We start from the raw sequence: 21,332 nt of genomic DNA on the forward strand, positions 1-21,332 counted from the left end.
TTGTAGGATGATTCCAATAAAAAGTTATTTTTCCATTTGTATGAGCATCTCGACAAGTTAGACGCAGTTACATTACTGGTTGGGATTTGTTAAAAGATACTTTGTAAAACCTTTAAAAGTTAAAAATGTTGTGGTTTCACATCATTGAATCAGTTGATTTAAGAGACCTACTAGTCCAGTCCTGTCAGTATTATTTCTCAATACAGTCTTTTTTTACTCCAAATAGGCAAAAGCTAATGAAAGTGGCCTTATGATTATAAAGCTCAAATCATATACTAAATTCAGTGTAAACTAACTGTTAATGAATTATGGTTGCTTTCCACTCTCCAGGTGTCTCGATCCTTATGCTGGCTCAGGGTGCCAGTTCCGCAACCCTTGCTTCCTCTCCCCATGCAGAAATGGCGGCGTGTGCCATTTGATTACTTCTGCCAACAAGGTGGACTTTGTCTGCAACTGCAGCCTGGGCTACACGGACCGACTGTGCCTCACTACCACCAATAATGTGTGCCTTAGCGCCCCGTGCCGAAACGGAGGCACATGTGAACTCACCAGCATCTACAATTACAAGTGTAAATGCCCACCAGGCTGGTCAGGTAAGACCACAATCCAATTTTAAATGAGGCATTTCAGAAGTATGAACTAAAATCTCAAACCCAGATAGTGCAGAGCATAGTCTGACCTTAAAACGCTCTTATTCACTAGGTAAAAACTGCCAGCAAGCTGATCCTTGTGCCTCAAATCCTTGTGCCAACGGCGGTCAGTGTAGTCCCTTTGATTTTGACTACCTCTGCCACTGCACACCCTTCTTCTCAGGCCAAACCTGCAAACAAGACGTCAATGAGTGCGCCCAGAGTCCCTCTCCTTGCAAGAATGGTGGCGTGTGTGAGAACGAGGTGGGCACGTATCGCTGCAGCTGCCCTGCGGAGTACACCGGGAAACACTGCGAGACCCTCTATCAGCCCTGTAACCCCTCACCATGCTACCATGGGGGCACCTGCGTACAGAAGGGAGAGACGAGCTACGAGTGCTCCTGTTTGCCAGGTAGGCATCCTTAAATCTTTCATAACCATTACCATTAGTTACAAGTGATAGCATTGAACTAATCATGCTACATATGCTTCACCCAAACTGGCAAAGCAAAGGAACTAGTTCAGGTTCCTTTCTGACTAACAAAATAATGAGAGTCCATCTTTCTTTTGATGATATTCTTTTTCTCAATGTTTATGTACTTTCTCTGGAATCATGTAATGAAAGGTATAAAGTACAGTAAATCTATTTCAAATTGAAATTCCTAAATATTATTACCCCAATTAACAAAACCTCTACCAATTACATACAATATAGCAGTAAAATATTGTTATTGTTATCGTTATTGGCCTGATAAGAAAATTTGGTCTATATATTACAGTCGATAAATAAAGATTATTTCCTTCGGCTGAGACACATTAGATGCACACTGTTCGCCACAATGGTTTTGAATTGCTTGAAAAATGATTGGAGTACAACGTGCAGCGCAAGTCTGTCATATTGACTACATGAAATTATAGACATAATATATAATTTTGTGCTTAGGACATGTCTTTTAATTGTGAGACTTTTGTTTTTGTAATCAGGCAAAAATCATATAAAAATTTGGATTTAGATTTCACAGCCAATATATCGGTTATCAGCTTTTAAATATAAAGTATTATTGGTATCGGCCACAACATTCATATTGGTGCATCCTTACAAAATAAATAAAGGAATCAACCGAATAGTATATTAAAACACAAACACATAATTTAAAAATAAATAATAATATTATAAAACGAATATAAAAAATACGTAAATAAAAAATACAGTTACAATGCAGTTTGGCTTTGCGACAGAAAGTAGTGACAAAACACAAGCCACATGACATGGAAACTTATTGGTCAAAATAAAAATGTAGCTTTAAAATAATTGCAATATTCACAGTGTTGCCTTATTTTATTTGGCCAGCTGAATCACCATGAATATATTGTGAATATTTGATATATTGCCTGGGTCTAATACTTATGTGATTATGTATTTAGCAGACTTGTTCTAGCATATACCCTTTCCTGGCTTAACAGCTGTTTACCATGCTAACAATTCAAAGCCACGATGTCTTAAACATCCCTCATGATTATGGGGTACATGGCTTGAATCTTTTATCTTTTTAATAACAATGAAGGCTTTAACTGACATTAGTTACATAACAAATGAGTTCATTAAATGACGAATCAATGGCAGCCTCTTAACTTTGATCACTCAGAGGAAATCCACTCTGCTTATTTTGACTCACAAGTGTCCTGTTGACGACATCAGTTCCAGTGGCAAGACAAATGATATCGGCCTTCTGTCCGGGTCAACACTGAAGGTAGAGATTTTAGATGAGCTCAGTGAGTTTGCAATAACAACGCAGTATCAGTGTTTCCCACAACTTTGGAAGATGGGATAGGCTATGTTTTCCAGCATGCCCCTCTCTCAGCCTCATTTAAACCCAGTCTAGTCATAGTATCTGCACTTCCACTGCAGCTCTGTGTGTGTGTGTGTGTGTGTGTGTGTGTGTGTGTGTGTGTGTGTGTGTGTGAACAGGCCGGCAGGAAAATATTTGCGCTTATCGTGAGGAAATGTCTGAACGACAACATCCTTGTGCTGGTGTCCCTTGGCTAGAGTCAGTGTTGGGAGAGTGTGTGTGTGTGTGTGTGTGTGTGTGTGTGTGTGTGTGTGTGTGTGTGTGTGTGTGTGTGTGTGTGTGTGTGTGTGTGTGTGTGTGTGTGTGTGTGTGTGTGTGTGTGTGTGTGTGTGTGTGTGTGTGTGTGTGTGTGTGTGTGTGTGTGTGTGTGTGTGTGTGTGTGTGGGTGGGTGGGTGTGTGTGTGTGTGTGTGTGTGTGCTTGTCTCCTGTCACTACTTTGGACCTGAATGGAACTCTTATCATGTCAGACAAACATAACCTAAACCCCAGCTGTGAGGAAACACCACCAAAGTCATTTCTCACTTTTTTTATTCCATGCATTCATGGGTTTTGAAAAAGGAATTCATTTTATATAATGTGATCAGTTATTAAATATATCCTAACTGAACTTTTTGGCGTTAAATCATAGGAAATTGTGGTTAGAGTCGGTTAAGTCGTTGTCGTTGGTGCCTCTAACAGAGCCCTGGTACTGCCAGCCTTCTCAGAAAAGGAAGACTGTTGACCGCAACAACAGTAACGACTGTTTTCAAATGTAATAGGGAGTTTCACAACATTTTATCCCTCTGTTTATACTGGGAAACAATCAAATTTTCATGTTTGTGTTAAAGGATCGGTGCTGTGCAATCTGATATAAATATTTAGTTCTTTGCAAGGCGACATGAATTCTGTCAGCAAACAGTTGCTCAAATATTTATCCTTGTCTAGTATATTTGAATTTATGGGTTATGTGTTTAGTGCTGATTTTTTAATTCACCCTGCTCGAAAGTTACAGGCTATGTACACGTGTTTTGGATGATACTGTGAACAGCAAAAATCTCTGACATTCAAAAAAATTCAGTTCTGGACTCACTTTCATATGTGGAATAAAATTGTATAGGTACTCTATCGTTCAAAACTTTGTGTTTGGTAAGATTTTTTTATGTTTTCGAAAGAAGTCTCTTAACTCAGCAAGGCTGAATTTATTTGATAAAAAAAACAGTAATATTGTAAAAACAATAATTTTGTAAAATATTATTGCTGTTTTGGGTACACATTATTTTTAGGTGTCCTTGTTACAATTGTAATTGTACATTTAAGTATTGAGTAATATTATTAAAATGTACTTACTATAGAGTTTGGATTAGGGTTTTGTTTAGGGTTAGTTGAATGTAATTATTCATAATTTACAGTTATAACTGTAAGTACATGTAACAAGGACACTGCAAAATAAAGTGTTACCACTGTTTTCTATTACGATGTATTTTAAAAATGTAATTCATTCCTGTGATGCGAAGCTGAATTTTCAGCATCATTACTCCAGTCTTCAGTGTCACATGATTCTTCTGAAATCATTCTAATATGCTGATTTGCTGCTCAAAAATATGGGCAGTTCCTGATATGGGCATGTAAACAATCTTGTTGCTTCTGGCTTTTGAAACTAGATTTTTAAGAAAATTTTTGTTGAAATCGCTTCTTTCTTTCCAGGCTTTAGTGGTCAGAACTGCGAGGAGAACATTGATGACTGTCCAGACCATCGCTGCCTTAACGGAGGGACCTGTGTGGATGGAGTGAACACCTACAATTGCCAATGCAAGCCAGAGTGGACAGGTACCAACTGCCTAGTCAAACCCTATCTCTGTTTAGAAAAGTACATGCTGTATTTTGCAGTGAAATTAACAGCTATATATATTTGTATATTAATTCCTCAGGTCAGTTCTGTACCGAAGATGTCAACGAGTGCGATCTGATGCCCAATTCCTGCCAGAACGGTGGTACATGCTTGAACACGCAGGGTGGATACAACTGTGTGTGTGTGAACGGCTGGACAGGGGATGACTGCAGCGAGAACATCGATGACTGCGCAGATGCTGCCTGCCACGCAGGAGCCACATGTCATGATCGGGTGGCCTCCTTCCTCTGTGAATGTCCTCACGGGCGCACGGGTGTGCATAGTTTTTTCACATGCAACTGAATCTTGGTTTGAGGCACTCATTTCTTTTATTAGAGCATTAGCTTTATGAGAGCTTTGAGCAAAACCACTGAAGATAATTTAAAGACCCTATTTTTAGTTTAATGGACCACTTATTTTACTTATTTTCTATTGAAAAAGTAGATGGGACATATCCATTTGCTTTTTTAATCTGCTAAAATGAATTTAGTCCATATTGTATGTACACTTGCACATACAGTAGATGATGTAAAGCTAATAGCCATGGATTAAGTGTCATGACATTATGTGTAACTCTTTATTTTACAGTGTTCTTGTTACACATTTTACATGTAGTTGCTATAGTAATTACTATAAATTGGGCATAATTGCATGCAACTAACCTAAACCACACCTTAATCCTAATCAGGGTTTGGTATTATGCGTGTGGATTTCAGCAGTGGCGTGTAACGCAGTCACTCCTACTAGCCAATTTGGCAGGTTGAATTATATATATAATATATGCATGTTTCAATTGTAGTCTTTTCAAAATCATCTGAAATAATAAACTGAGTGCAATTTAGTGTTGTCAGAAATATAGATTTTTCGATAAATATCGATAATCGAAATATCTGAAACGCTTCCAATACTCATTTTCCGCAGAATTGATACGATACAAGCTGCGCTTTCTCATCTCTCTGACAGCGAGTTGACACACAAACCTGCCTCCCCTCTCTCACTCGTCTCATTTGCTTCTAATGAATTGCCCCGGAATAGGATTGTGCATATTTTGCATAATTTTACTAATTTTTTCAGCTTTTGTGCTCACACCCAAAGTTCGCACACATAAAGCCGCCTCTCAGTACTAAATTGAGTTCTTTTTCACTGCTTATTGCACTTAAACAGTCAAAAACACACAAAATAATGTAATTATTAAAAATAATAATTAATAAAAAAATGCTGGTTTTGACGAGTATTCATGTAAACACAGTCAGTTATGTTTTTAAGTGCACATAAACAGTTGAGAAAGAAAATCCATGTGTAACAGTATAATGGATCTGTGCGTCAGGTTTTAAAGTGACAGCAGTCTAATATACCTGCTGCCAAATTATGAGATAATATTAAAAAATATCTATATGACAATTTTTCTCACTGGTATTGATGTCAAAATTGTGGCCAGTGAAAATTCTGCGTAGCTGATAACTTTGGAAACCCCCTAGCCACAGTGGCTGGTGAGCAAAAAAGTTAATGTCAAGCCCCTATCCTAACCTGATAGTCAGTACATGTAGTTAATTATTATTACTCAGTACTTAAATGTATAATTACACTGTAACACAGACACCTTAAAATAAAGTGTAACCAACATTTGTTTTGATTTCATGAGGTCTTTAAAACCTGCCATGCTGTTTAAATAGGAGACATTCACTCATTTTTATTGTCAGAAATTTCTGTACAAGCTAATTTTTATTGTGTGTATCGATGTCTTAGGTCTGCTGTGTCACCTGGATGATGCTTGCATTAGTAACCCATGTCAGAAAGGCTCAAACTGTGACACCAACCCAGTCAACGGCAAGGCCATCTGTACCTGTCCTCTGGGTTATGTTGGCCCAGCCTGTGACCAAGACGTTGACGAATGCTCACTGGGTGAGTAATGGCTTCTTTAAAAAAACACCTGAATAAAATGAACACTTGAACAACACAGCAACCACCCAGAACACCCTAGCAACCACTTAAAACACCCTGCCAACCTGAATGTATTAGTGATGGAATGATGGATTAAATAAAAATCGTTTTGTCTCTTTTTTAGGTGCAAACCCTTGTGAACATGCTGGAAAGTGTATAAACACAAAAGGTTCCTTCCAGTGTAAATGTCTGCAGGGATATGTGGGTGCTCGATGTGAACTGGACATAAACGAGTGCATGTCCAACCCATGCCAGAATGATGCTACCTGTTTGGATCAAATTGGAGGCTTCCATTGCATCTGTATGCCAGGTAATCCAAAAAATCTGCTGCATTTGGTTTTGGACACAGTCTATATCTATATGCTCACTATATATGTGATGCGATCTGGGAAAACCCGTCGGATGTCGCGCTGGGCCGTTTTCAGTAAATTCCAAAATAGTTTGAATGTCATTTTTTTTTGTCAATTTTTTTTTCCATTAAATTATTATTCTATAACATCTTTTCTCTTATCTCTGAAAATATCTTGGCAAAATTCCCTTGTTTAGTGCAGAAAAACAGCGATTTATAGTGTCAAGCTGAAAATACTCTCTTTCTCGTCTAATGCATTCTATGCGACCATTTCTCTAACGCCCGGCAGAGGTGAAAAAAAACAATCGCCGTATATCCCATACATCTGTCCGTCCCTTAACACTACAAAGATAGTTTACCTTTAAAATAAACCACATACATGTACAGTGAATGTGTATAGTGTGCATTTCGCGGCAATCCTGTTTAAACTATAACGTCACGCAGTTTTATAACAGTCGCGAGATGGACAAGAAGCGTCTCGACGGTGACAGTTAATTAAACCTGTTTTTCTCAAAATTCCGTTCCAGAAAATCATAGCGATCGGCCGACTTCAGATAAACATAACTTTTGCTACCAACAAGCTATGATAAAAATAAAAACAGATTTGGAAAGGGCTTGATACCAGCTTCCATATGATATCAAAACCTGTAATAGGTAAAATTTCACCATGTGGTGGGTTTTCCCAGATCGCATCACATATTACCTCATACTGGTGATGTCATTACCTCACATGACCAACCTGTGATCCAATAAATAGCTTTTTTATGGCTGTAGCTCTAATTATACTGATGCCTGTCTACATAAAGCTGATATATTGTGTTTATTATAGACAAAAGAAACACTAATAGCATCGCTAAGGCAGGCTGAATTCTCTTGTTAGATCTGGAGCTAATTCCCCTATGCTAATTGGCAGGGTACGAGGGAGTCTTCTGCCAGATCAATACTGATGAGTGCTCCAGCATGCCCTGCCTCAACAATGGGAAGTGCATCGACAAGATCAACAACTACCAATGTGAATGCCCCACAGGTGAGCATACAGGGGTCAATCACCTCCCAGGACAGAACAGAGAGGAGAACACTAATCCCTGCCCTGAGGCAGGTTTACACAGCCAGGGCTAAAATGTTCCGAATAATCCATATGAAAGCTTTTGGAAAGTTAGAATTTTTAGACTTCTTGAATAAGTTGATGTACAATACTGTCCAAAAGTCTTAGGTATTAGTATTTTCACCCCCCAAAAAAAAAGGTAGCCAGTTATTTATATATTTTGCTGTAGTGTCCCAGTAGGAAATATCAGTTTACATTTCCAAACATTCCTTTTGCCATTAATTGTAATAATGCAGTGAGATTTTTGTGGGCACAAGGAGTCTGACAATAGCCGATATGATCTGATCTCACCATCATCTAGTCTGTCTGGTATTACATGAAGAGACAGACTAAAGAAACCTACCTGCAAAGCGTGCCTAGGACAAAAGCTTTTTAAAGGCAAAGGGTGGTCACACCAAATATTGATTTAATTTAGTTAATAGACGTTAATTGATAAATAACATCTATTTATGACATCTATTTGAAAGCATCCTCACTTTACAGCATTTTTATACAAGTGCCTAAAACTTTTCACAGTACTGCTTTCCTGGTCTGTTTCTTCAAGCGTCTTGAAGTCTTGAAGACATTAGTCTGAGGTGAGATCAGATCATTCCAGCTGTTGTCAGACTGTTGGCACACAAAAATCTCTCTTTTTTTTATACAGTTAATTACTGTTATTAATTACAATTCTTACAATTAATGGCAAAAGGAATGTTTGGAAATGTAAACTGATATTTCCTACTGATACACTATAGCAAAAGATATAAATAACTTGCTTAAAACCTTTTTTTTGTGTGTGTTTTTTTTTTTGTGAAAATACTAATGTGCCTAAGACTTTTGCACAGTACTGCATTTCATGTGTGCCTTGCAAAAATCTACTTATGGCATTTATTGTGTTCATAAGTCTGTCAGTGTTGTAAATTTGAATATTGTTCTGAAATTAGTCAGATATAAAATTGTGAATATAAAACTGAATATATTCACAAAATAAGAACACTTATTTGTTATATAAACATTTTAATATAAATATTATATACATTTTATATTTTTATGTTTAATTTTAAATAAAAAAACTAAAAATATGTTTAAAATCTTTATTAAACTGAGAAATTTAGTTTTTAATTTCATTAATTTAGAAATTCTAAATATTTTAATGTTTTCTTTCAATTAATTATTTAATGACTACATATTAAAATGTTTTGAATGTTGTTCACAGTAGATATATAACTTTTATTATTATTTTACTCTACTTTGATACTTTGTCCAGCTCCAATGATGCGAAAATAATTTAGTTGAAAATGTAGGTTTATGAAAAAGGCTGTTCTTGTAGGAGAACGACACATTTAGGATGCAGAGGAAATCATGCATAAATAAAAAGGGGTAGAACGGAGGTACAATATTAGGCATGATGAGGTTGTGTAAGGAAAGGGGCCTACGGGAACTATAGAGGGGTGTGGAGGAGTTTGGAGGGCGGTAAGCTGAAGAAGTGGAAGCTAGGCCTCTTCGCTGTTTCAGATGGAAATCAGAGCTCCTTTTCAGCATGCGGCGCAGGGATTCTTTTCAGTAGTTTACACACTGAATCCATAGCAACTACAATGGATGCTTTTTGTAATGTGGCATTTTAGCAGCTCAGAAGAAATTCCAGTTTTTCTGAAGATTCATGAGACAGAACTTGATTACAGATACCAGGGGTCTCTGGGAATGGCATGAGCAAGTTAAGAATTTGTTATCAGGATTATCACTATTAAACAAGATGTGTAATTACATTTCTAAATGTGATCAGACTTGCGATTTTAACCAGGCATACAATAAACAACCCAGAAAAATCCATTAGATTTACCTTGGAAACTCCATAGCAACAACGTTCTTAAAAAAAAAAAAAATTGTTGAAGACCTTTAGTCTCCAACTGTGTCCCATAAGTCTCTGCACTGATGGATTTGTAGCCCTTAATGTGTTCAGACTGTATATTTGAACAGCAGACGTCTTTAGCGAGGGATTAAAATAACTGAGGGATAAAGCACAAATGTTGGGGGTTCCTGAGCGGCAGGGTTGCTGAATAGCATTAGGTCAGGGGTTGCGTGGGGCTCTTTTGCTGAGACAGATTCAGAGAGGGGGGCAAAGGCTGGATGGGAGAATGCACATTGTGATGGAAAACTTCTACGGGACAAAGGAGGCAACCGGCATGGCTTGGCGTTCCACTGAATAGACAGTTCCTCTTTGTCTGGTGCCCTTGGTCAGGAGGCCTTGGAAGGTTTTTACCGCCATTTTACCCCCTTCTCCCCCTCTCACCGTGATGGTTTGTTGAAAAGCAGCTTGAAAACATGAGAGAAAGAGAGAGAGGGGTAAAGCTTTCTACCGTGTATTAATGAACACTGGCTTAGTTGTATAGGCGAGTGTGGAGGAATGAAGTGAGTGCAAACCGGAGGAATGATTGTAATGACCCGCAACTCTTTCCTCTTACCTCCCTCTCAGGATTCTCGGGTAGCCAATGCCAGTTCGACATCGATGAGTGTGCTAGCACCCCCTGTAAAAATGGGGCCAAGTGTATTGATGGGCCCAACATGTACACCTGCCAGTGCACTGAAGGTATGAAGACACTGTCTGCTTGTTTCAGTTTTTTAAAGCCTGAAAAAGTCATGAAAAATATTAAATACATAAAACAACATCAAGTTGTATTTAGGGATGTACGATATATCGGCTACCATACCGGTATCGGCCGATATACGTAAATTTGTAATGTTATCGTTATCGGCCTGATAAGAAAATTTGGTCAATAAATTACAGCCGATAAATAGTTATTATTTCTTTCGGCTGAGACACTTCAGATGCACACTGTTCGCCATGATGGTTTTGAATTGCTAGGCTACATAAAATTATAATGAGAGATACTATATAACTTTGTGCTTATGGTATGGCTTTTAATGGTTAAACTTTTGTTTTTGTAATCAGGCTCTCAAAAATGATATAAAAATTTGGATTTAGATTTATTGGCCAATATATCAGTTATCGGTTTTCAAATATAAAGATTAGAGTTACCTTATATTACCCAGTATTTTCTTAGGTAAATATTTTATAAAGTGAAACCAAATATTTATTTGGCTATAAATTGCTCTAAAAGTCATGCACTCAGAACAAAATGTACAAAAGCTGTCACTGTGTACAAAAATGTACTAATATGCACATTTTAAGTTTATATAAGGTACATAGATGTAGGCTACCTTTTAAAAAGGTACCATCCCAGTGACAGCTTTTGTATCTTTTTTTCTGAAAGTGTGGAAAAACATGTACATTTTATGGCCAGAATGTGAGAAAATGCTGTCATAATAAATATATTAAATGAATCTGTTTTCTTTTTAGGTTACACAGGGCAGCACTGTGAGACAGATGTAGATGAGTGTCTATCCAACCCATGTCACTATGGCACTTGTAAAGACGGCCTGGCATCCTTCACCTGTTCCTGCCGTGCAGGTTTCACGGGTCGTCTGTGTGAGATCAACATTAATGAGTGTCTCAGTCAGCCGTGCCAAAATGGAGGCACCTGCCAGGACCGTGAGAATGCCTACTTATGCATCTGCCCAAAAGGAACCGCAGGTGCCACTTTTACTGGAACGACCAAAAATGAGTAAATTCCTACCTGTCAAAAGCTCTTTTGGTCATTTACTTTAATTCTATTGTGTTTTAACAGGTGCTAACTGCGAGGTTAACCTGGATGACTGTCAGAGCAATCCCTGTGATTATGGAAGGTGCATTGACAAGATAAATGGTTACGAGTGTGCCTGTGAACCAGGATACACTGGTAAGTGGTCTCAGATCATGTGCTTAATACACCAATAAACGGCAACCATGCTGAAATATAAAACTAGTAAGAACATGTGAAATGAGAGTTTAATCGAATAGTTTACCAAACAATGAACATCTGTTTATGCTTGCTGTTATTTATCTTTGAAACATGAAGGAAAGCTGTCACAGAAAAGTATCTTCACAAATATATTTTCTATAGTTCATAGTGGCCATGGCCTGTCAAGCTTATAAGGACTGTCAAGGACTATAAAATATAAAAGGGCTATATAAAAGGGCTATAAAAGTCGACAAGTGTGAAAAACAGACTGAAATTATTTGAATTGATTATGATTCATTGATAATCATCACTTCAACTGCAGCTCTAAAAGAGCTCAACAACTTGTGTGTGTGTGTGTGTTCAGTGTATGCGGTTTGAGCGATGAGGGTGAGGAAATAATGAATGTTAAATGACTGTTAAATAAATAAAGCTAACAATTACAATTACAGTTGATCTTTTACTTTAAAGAAAGAGATCTATGTGGAAACAGCTAATTTATGTTTTGCTCACTCAGAGAGAGAGAAAAAACAAGCAAAAACAAATTATGGGGGTGATAAATCTCGATATTTTCTTGTAGACAGCATTAAAGATGCAATAAAGGTGATGTTATGCAATGCACATCAATTGTTGCTATTACCAGGCAGATATCTCTGAAATGCTTTCTTTTTCCAAACCAGTTTGGCGCAAATGGTCAACTCAACCATTCATTCACCTGTCAAGTAAAGTTCAGACTTTATGGATTCAGGTCAGAGTTCAGAAATATCACTGATGTATCTGACTGGGACAAACAGTAATGCTCTCTATCAGGATGTGCTACCAACACTATACTAAGGTTAAGGATAGGGTTAAGGGTTAGTATTTGTTTCAGTGTTGTGTAAGTAATCAATATGACCAGTGAAATCTTCAGAATCGTGTGGGGTTTGTGCTTAACTGGTTCCGGGGAAAAAAATCAAGCCACTAAAATAAGTGTCCTGAGACTTTATAAACAGCAAAAAAAAGGGCACAGTTTTTCAGACAATAATTTTTTGGTTTGCTAACACCTGATTGGCTGACGTGTCTTGAGAGCGCAGGGCTTTGGAGAGAGAATATGTGGTCTAGTGTGAAGTCTAGCAGAGGTTAGAAAATAGAGGTTAGAATTTCATAAGAGGTCTAAACAATGTCTCAAACTGTGCTCTGATTTGCCAAGATACCAAAGAGATTTCAGTATGAACTCAAACATCAAATTCTTCCTGAGCTATATTAAATTATCTGAGCTATACTAGCCACATCCATTGCATAACTCTAAACTGCATGTTAACAAATTAAATGAAACATACTCCACTATGTCTTTTGAGCTTTGGAAAAGTATGTGGTGAAAAGGCAGTCAAGGTGGTATACTGAGCTCAGGTCTTTATCAGCGTAGAAGAGATGGGGAGTCAACAAAGAGTTCAACAGGTGAGACAGGCAACAAAGCAGGGTGGGGAGAGACAGCTGGCCAGCGAGCAGACACTCGGCCCGGGCCGCGGTGTTGGCTTACAGTCTCACCCAATCCCCCGCCTGCCGAGCAAACACGCAAGCCAGCCCGCTCCCCCATTCAGCCAGAGATCTCCAGGACATCTGGGAGTTTGAAAGGAGAAAAGATTTGCAAAAGATTTGTGAAAGTCGATCTTTTAAAAGGGGGAAGTTGGCCATTGCTTTAAAGACAAGTGACAAATGAAACCTCTGCCTTTATGCTGGGCATTGCGTTCGGTGAATAGTGGTGCTGCCTGAAGTGGAGTTTAAAGGCTGGACCTTAAGCCTAGGATTTCAAGAAAAACAAGGAATTGCCCAATGAATGCTGTCGATTCAGAAGTTATTTTGACTACCATAAGACATGTGACACTAACCATTTTAATAATTCTTTCTTTTTTTTTAGGGAAAATGTGTAACATCAATATTGATGAATGTGCCATCAACCCCTGTCACAATGGTGGAACCTGCATTGATGGAGTCAATGGCTTTAAATGTCTGTGCAGAGAGGGGTATCACGACACTACCTGCCAATCACAGCTCAACGAATGCCTTAGCAACCCCTGTATCCATGGACACTGTGAAGACAAAGTCAATGGGTTTGTATTATTTACATACATTACCATTCAAAAGTTTTGTGTCTGTTATATTTTTAAAAGAAATTGATACTTTTATTCAGCAAGGATGCATTAAATTGATCAAAGGCTATAGTAGAGACATTTATAATGTTACAAAAGATTTTGAATAAATTATGTTTTTGTTTCTCGAGCAGCAAATCAGCATACTGATTTCTGAAGGGTCATGTGACACTGAAGAAATTATGAGAAATTATGCTAAAAATTCAGCTTGACATCACAGGAATAAATTACATTTTAAAATAGATTAAGATAGAAAACAGTTGTTTTAAATTGTGATAATTTTTCACAATATTAATGTTTTACTGTATTTTTGATCGAATACATTTTGATCGTCTTGGTGAGCATAAGAGACTTCTTTCAAAACATTTTAAACATTTTACTGACCCCAAACCTTTGAAAGGTAGTGTATATCAAATCTAATAAACAAACATATAAGCAGCTAAAAGTTGTACAAATCATAGATTTTTATTACACCTACTAAACAATGTCTCACAGCCTTGCCTGAAAAACCAAGTCATACCAGTTGTTTTTGCTTTATGACCAAGATGGCTTACTGGGTCAAACCCTGCTATAAAAACAAAGACAAAAAAAAAAAAAAACAGTCGATTTGGCACTTTCCAGTTGGTTAATCTGGTCGTAATCCAGTTTGCTAGCCAGTTAAACCAGCTGCAAACAATCTTGGCCAGGCTGTGAGACTTAGTGTACACCAGCTATGACCAGCAAACCAGCTCTACTCAGTTTTAGAATTAGTGATGTTTTGTTCATCAAATCCCTTAGCTGGTCTAGATCAGCCTATGACCAGTTGGGACCAGCCAGAAACCATATACTATAAAATCACTTTAAGCTGGCTTTAACTGCTGAATTTTTCAGCAGTGAAAGATAACTGGTCCAAATCTGTTAGCAGGGTTCGTACAAGATGCTTAAAGTGCTTGAAGTACTTGAATTTTACTTTTTAAAATTGAAGTCCTGGAAAATCCTTGAAAACAGCCACATTTTTGAAGAGGAGCTTGAAAAGTGCTTGAATTTTTTCGAGAAAATACAATCGTTTCACGCAAAATTAACGCTGCAGTCTGTCTGAGCTATAGAGTTATTTCACAAGGCTATGAGCATGATATTAAGTTTATGATATCCTTAAGTTTCAATATCCTTTCAATGGTTTCAATATCCATGCCTGACAGCACTGGTCAATGGATTGATCTCTATGAAGTGAAACATCAGATACCATATATATGTAATTTGAGTAAAAAAATAAATAAATTAATAGATAAAAATAAAAAGATATTGTTTGATAAGTGCTGATTGAAGTCCTTGAAATCCAAAAAAGTAGTGCTTGAAAAGTCCTTGAAAGTCCTGGAATTTCATTTTACAGAATCTGTACGAACCCTGTGTTCACAAAAATAGCCAAATGTAAAATTCAGATCTTCTTACAGATATAACTGTATTTGTGACTCGGGATGGAGTGGTATCAACTGTGACATCAACAACAATGAGTGCGAGTCCAACCCCTGTATGAATGGAGGCACCTGTAAGGACATGACCAGTGGCTACGTCTGCACATGCCGCGCCGGCTTCAGTGGTTCGTATCATTTATTCTGCTAATGTACTGTAACTATATGGGATGCCCTTTGACCCCCATATCACTCTTTCTAACATTTGATTATAGGTCCCAACTGCCAAACTAATATCAATGAATGCGCCTCCAACCCTTGCTTGAATCAAGGAACCTGTATTGATGACGTGGCCGGATATAAATGCAACTGTTTGCTGCCTTACACTGGTATGAGTTTAGTTTTATTCTTGATAATTTTCTCATTATGTAGATTTGACTGTTTAGCTGTTTTAACTAGGATTTTCTAAACTGGGTGTGAGAACCCCTGGGGGTTCAGGAGTTGATTAAAAACTAATAATTAAGTTAATTAATAATGAACTAATAATTAATAATTCATTTTAATTTAATCGTTTTAATTAAAATTTTAAATGAAAATATGTATATTTTTAAAAACAAAATAAAATTCTTAAAAAAATAGATAAAATACTTTTTAGTTTACCTGTATGTCATGTGACCCATGTGACCCCACATCAAAGAACATGTAAATATATTGTTTAATTATTGAAAAATAATATAACATCTCATGGGGTACTTCAAATAAATATTTTACATCAAAATCCCTGATTTATACTGTTTTTTAAAAGTACTGACAAATATTGAAAAAATGGTCAAATAAAAGTAAAACATTAAAAAAAATTCTGGTTATATATTTAAAAGGATATTATCCATTAAAACCCCATGATATCTTGACAATTAGATTTTTTCCTGTGTTGATGCATTTCCTTTTGAAACAGGAAGTTGGAGTGGGCTATTTACTTTTAAACAGCCAATAGCCTTTAGTTTAAGACACAGCTGTGATCAATGATTTGCTAGTGAGAAGGGGACATTTTCATTATAGAAGCATTTTATTAAACAAAAAGTGTGCAAGATGATTCATCAATATTTTCAATCCATTTTCTTGAGGAGAAAATACATTTTAATACATTTAAATAAACCTTTTAAGACCTCAAAGCTAAAAAAAAAACAAGTTTACATAAAAAGTAGTTATTTATTAATTGAATAATTAAAACTTCACCTATAACTTTTTGTTCGTTATACTATACTTAAACCACTTTAACGGATAAGTAGTTTGTAGCTTGTGAAGCTGCAATTTTAATGTCAGGAACAAGAGACCCCCCTCCATCGATCTAGTCCCTGTTTGTTGACAATGGCCCCTCAATGAGCCCTGCAAGTATCTCTGTTGACAATACAGGAAAATGTGATTTCAGCAGACGATACATTCTTTCCTCTCACTGTGTTATTTTACAAAACAGCAAATGATGTTCTGCCTCTGGAACAGAAATTATATTAATTCCCAGTGTCTTTCTTTTTTGGAAAAATCCACACAGCATCATATCAAGAATAACAAAAATCTGTTCGTACCAGGGTGGGAACAGTAGCCTGTCATGTTTCCTGTTTGCCCTACTTCCTCTCTCACAGAAACGCAAATGGCCAGACAATGGCAGGAAAACCTGCTGGCTTCCTGCAGGGTCCGGCCGTCGTGGAAACAGATAGGCCAAATGTGCTTTGCTTTGCTAGGACTGACAGGCTAATCTCCAACAGAGAAAAGAGGAGTCGTGACAGAACCTGTGCTGAAACATAGTGTCACCTTCTAAATTTAGGCCTTCTTAACGGAAGAACGTCACCTCTTAAATGCAAAAAGAAAACACCTTGAAAGACAGATTTATGCATAGAAAAACAACATATCCAATCTGAATGGAAGTTGTTTTAATGCTTTGTATTTTGATATTGAATTTTCCAGGCGAGAACTGTGAGACCCTGTTGGCCCCGTGCAGCCCTAAACCTTGCAAGAATGGAGGTGTATGCAAGGAGTCTGAAGACTACGAGAGCTTCTCTTGTGTGTGCCCTGAGGGATGGCAAGGTACAAACTTCACAAACCTAACTGGAAATTCTGTCCTAGCATCAATACTATGCATAACTGTATTCATATTTTGCGCTCTCCCTCTTGTAGGCCAAACGTGTGAGGTGGACATTAACGAATGTGTCAAAAACCCTTGTCTAAATGACGCCATCTGTCAAAACTCTATTGGCAGCTACAAATGCAGTTGCAAATCGGGCTACACTAGCCGCAACTGTGAGACGGACATTGACGACTGCAAGCCCAGTTAGTGTCCTTTTTCATCATTACTTCGATCTGGTGCAGGAGCGTCAAGCTTAGATTCCTGGCGGGCCACTGCTCCAAACCAAATTAAACACACCTGAACCAGGTAATCAAGGTCTTCAGGATTACTAGAAACTTCAGGTGTTTTGGAACTGGTTGGAGCTACATTTTGCAGGACAGTGGCCCTCCAGGAGTGGAGTTTGACACGTGATCTGGTGTATTTTGTCATGGGGACACTTATTATTCTTAATAATATTGATAAGCTTTGACTACATTGTATGAAAACTGAACTGTGTTTACACGACAACGATGTACTAAAAACTGAAAGTTTTTTTTTTCTTCCTCTGTACAGATGACAACGTTATCAAAATTATTCCCGTTCACACGGATTCACGAAAACGGCTAAAAACGCTATTTTGCATGCCAGACAAGTAATTGGCAATGTTGCTTTGTAAAAAAAGACTACACGCCTGTGCACATATGCATTCAAATGCACATACCTATAGACTAAACATGTAATCCGCATGTGCATTCCGTAACCGCTTTCATTTTCCATTCACGTTTTTGAAGTTTACATGAAGATGATAATCAGATTCGGTATCGTTTTCAAAAACCTTTCAAAGTTTGCATTCTCAGGCCACCACCAAAACGCTGTTGTCATGAAAATGAATGGCCATAACGCATTAAAAGTTTTCTGTTTTCAGTTGAAAACGGTGTTGTGTAAATCGCCCCTAAATGAATAACTAATAATTTTTACAACGGAAACGATTCAATGCTGAATTTACTAAAACTGGACAATGACTTTCTTCTAGAGCTGCTGTATAGCCAAAACAGTCTTTGTTGCATTATTTTCCTGTTATCACTGTAAAACTGCTTTGACTTGACTTGATGTCTAATCTCGTCTTTTTCCTCTAGACCCTTGCAGTAACGGTGGCTTCTGCAAAGACGCAGTGAATGCCTTCACTTGCACCTGCCTACCAGGTTTCCGGGGCAGCAGATGTGAGGAGGACATTAATGAATGTGATAGTAACCCGTGTAAAAATGGTGCGAACTGCACTGATTGTGTGAACAGTTACACATGTACCTGTCCACCTGGATTTAGTGGGATTCACTGTGAGGACAACACACCTGACTGTACTGAGAGGTAACGACTGCACTTATTTGTGGCATGTGTATATGTTTTCAAGTATAAATACTGACCTTTGCCAACATGACAATGTTTGGGCTACAACAGACAATTGTTACAACCTGCCAAGAGGCAACTAGTCAAACCCATCCTCACTCTCTTAGAATCATATCAACAAAGCAGTAGTGGATACACTCCAAAGAACAATTGGCCAATCTAAAATTCAAACCCTGTATGCCATTCTGCACAACAATATAGGTGTCAGTGTGATGTCTTGGGCAAACTCACAAAACAAGAACTGGCTGAAGAACATGGGATTACCCAAGAGACTCCCAAGATTACCCCCCAAAAAAAAAAAAAAAAAAAAATCACTTGTAGAACATGATTAGCATTAGACTAATAACTAACTAAAATGTGTATTTATCCTACTTACTCTAAAAAAATATATATGAAAACCTAAGATGTTTCATACAAAATGCATAATAAAAAAACTAAATTCACTGGAGAAAAACTAATTTTCCCTAAATATAATGTAGACTGCAACATGGCAGAATACCTGACCACTTTGACCAATATGCCGATATCACAAAAGGAAAATATTACAAATACTTATATTTTGTGTTAAAGAGATTAATATTTTATTCAGCAAGGACATTCAATTGATCAACAGTGACAGGAAAGACATTTATAATGTTACAAAAGTTTTCTTTTACAAATGAAAAAATACTTTTTTTACACAGATATATTAAGCAGCACAACTGTTTTCAACATTGATGATCATGAGAAATGTTTCTTGAGCAGCAAATCAGCATATTAGAATGATTTCTGAAGGATCATGTGACACTGAAGAATGGAATAACATTGCTGAAAATGCATCACAGGAATAAATTACATTTTCAAATATATTAAAATAGAAAACAGTTATTTTAAATGGTAATAATATTTCACAATATTACGGGCTTTGCAGTATTTTTTATCAAATCAAGGCAGTTTTAGTGAGCATAAGAGACTTGTTTTAAACAAAATCTAATGGACCCCAAACCTTTGAATGGTAGTGTACATTGTACTGTCATTCTGACATGCAAAGAAAATTCAATATTATGCCTCCATACATGGCTATCGGGAAACCACTGATCTCAGCTCAGTTTTCAGAACCTGTTTGTTAAAGTCAGAAAACTAATCTGCCTCATGATAAAGTGTGCCAGAAAAAGGCTCTAGCTCTCTGTCTTCCTCTGTTGTTCATTAGCGCCCCCTCTGGTGAACAAAGGACAGTGCAATCAGAGCAGCATCACAACCCATTATAAATTACCTGAGAAACAAAATTATGTTAAATTAATGTAATAAATATGACTGATAATCATGACTACCCCCCTCCCCCCTAAACAGCTCTTGTTTTAATGGTGGCACATGCATGGATGGCATCAACAGCTTCACTTGCCTTTGCCCAGCTGGGTTCACTGGTAACTACTGCCAGCATGACATCAACGAGTGCGACTCAAGACCCTGCATGAATGGAGGCACCTGTCAGGACAGCTATGGCACATACAAGTGCACCTGCCCTCAAGGATACCATGGCCTCAACTGCCAGGTAACAAATCACAGATATGGACAAAAGTTTAGTATGCACCCATCTTACATTCATTGCTTTCACAGTGTTACACTAGCTGCGTTAACATGGACCCTAATCGAATTGTAATCAGACTAGTTGCACAGTCGGAATAAAAAACACATGTAACTGTCAATCGGAATGAATTGGCAAATCCGTATAATTTGGATTGTAAAGGGTGGTTCAAACCTTTTTTAAATCCGTTTGATAGGACATGTTAACACTTGATCTGGAATGTTCTGCGCATGTGCAATGACGTAGTAATGAAGAGATGCATAACGCATGGGACAATGTGTTGTTGCTGTTAAATAGTGTCAAAAATGACTGTTTTGTCGATCTAAAATTCTCCTTCCACACATCATCCGTAAAGTGCTGCAGGACAACATTGTCCTACCAGTTCTTGATTCGGACTCTCATCCACAGACGCCTTGATTTGGGGGAGGGGAGGGGCCTATTTACCATGTGATACATATAAGTACAAAGCTTTTGTGTGCTCATCATTTTATAATGAGGACCTGAAAAAGATACATTTTATGTCTGCTTTTTAAAACAAAGAAAAGAAGCAATGGGTGGAGGATGCGCCAACAGCTGGAAAGATAAATTCCGATTTGAAGCTTGTGACATTTAAACACACATATCAACCCAATCACTTTATTTAGCCTTCATGTAAACACTATGTTCGGACTCATCAATTTAAACAAAAGGTGTCTACGAAAACGTAGCTAATAGTTGTTTAGTTATATTGAAATGAAAATATATTCTGTAGTATAACTTTAAAAATGGCTGAAAATTACTCAAATTAAATGAACATTTAATTTGACACAATATTCACTTAAAAATAGTAAAAAAATATATATTTCTGTTAATTCCACTTGTTTTAAGTAGTCGATGCCAGTAACTTAAAACCTGATTGATCTATTAACTCTGTATTGCTTTACAATCATTTTTCATTTGTTACGATAAATTAACTAGTTAACTAATGACTAACAACTGGTCTAAGCCATCTAGTTAACTAGATTAGTTGTATGTTAACACAAATTAATGCACTGTGAACTTAAATGAACATTACATTGTTTACCAACCAACATTAACTTGTTGTAAAACTATATTGCTCATTGTTAGTTCATGTTAGTTAATGCATTAACTAATGCTAACAAATGAGAGGTAAAGTGTAAACCAATCTATCCTTAATTCATATCAGCAA

At 37.2% G+C, this 21,332-nt stretch overlaps 1 protein-coding gene across 2 annotated transcripts in view; it reads left to right on the plus strand.

Moving 5' to 3' along the window:
* The window catches only part of LOC308691701 (neurogenic locus notch homolog protein 1-like), a 48,864-nt gene that overhangs the window by 14,636 nt on the left and 12,896 nt on the right, over nucleotides 1–21,332 (plus strand). The window contains exons 3-19 of one of the 2 annotated variants that reach the window (XM_081367196.1): nucleotides 331–593; nucleotides 703–1,041; nucleotides 4,164–4,286; nucleotides 4,388–4,621; nucleotides 6,094–6,249; nucleotides 6,413–6,598; nucleotides 7,551–7,664; nucleotides 10,195–10,308; nucleotides 11,080–11,313; nucleotides 11,408–11,518; nucleotides 13,455–13,647; nucleotides 15,117–15,262; nucleotides 15,350–15,463; nucleotides 17,037–17,156; nucleotides 17,247–17,399; nucleotides 18,312–18,540; nucleotides 19,909–20,110. In XM_081367196.1, the coding sequence (XP_081223322.1) occupies nucleotides 331–593; nucleotides 703–1,041; nucleotides 4,164–4,286; nucleotides 4,388–4,621; nucleotides 6,094–6,249; nucleotides 6,413–6,598; nucleotides 7,551–7,664; nucleotides 10,195–10,308; nucleotides 11,080–11,313; nucleotides 11,408–11,518; nucleotides 13,455–13,647; nucleotides 15,117–15,262; nucleotides 15,350–15,463; nucleotides 17,037–17,156; nucleotides 17,247–17,399; nucleotides 18,312–18,540; nucleotides 19,909–20,110 (3,031 nt within the window). The remainder of the gene's footprint in view (nucleotides 1–330; nucleotides 594–702; nucleotides 1,042–4,163; nucleotides 4,287–4,387; nucleotides 4,622–6,093; nucleotides 6,250–6,412; nucleotides 6,599–7,550; nucleotides 7,665–10,194; nucleotides 10,309–11,079; nucleotides 11,314–11,407; nucleotides 11,519–13,454; nucleotides 13,648–15,116; nucleotides 15,263–15,349; nucleotides 15,464–17,036; nucleotides 17,157–17,246; nucleotides 17,400–18,311; nucleotides 18,541–19,908; nucleotides 20,111–21,332) is intronic. The other variant, XM_081367197.1, reaches the window with a different exon arrangement.

Source organism: Scardinius erythrophthalmus (assembly GCF_964197995.2).
Source record: "Scardinius erythrophthalmus genome assembly, chromosome: 5".
NCBI lineage: Eukaryota > Metazoa > Chordata > Actinopteri > Cypriniformes > Leuciscidae > Scardinius > Scardinius erythrophthalmus.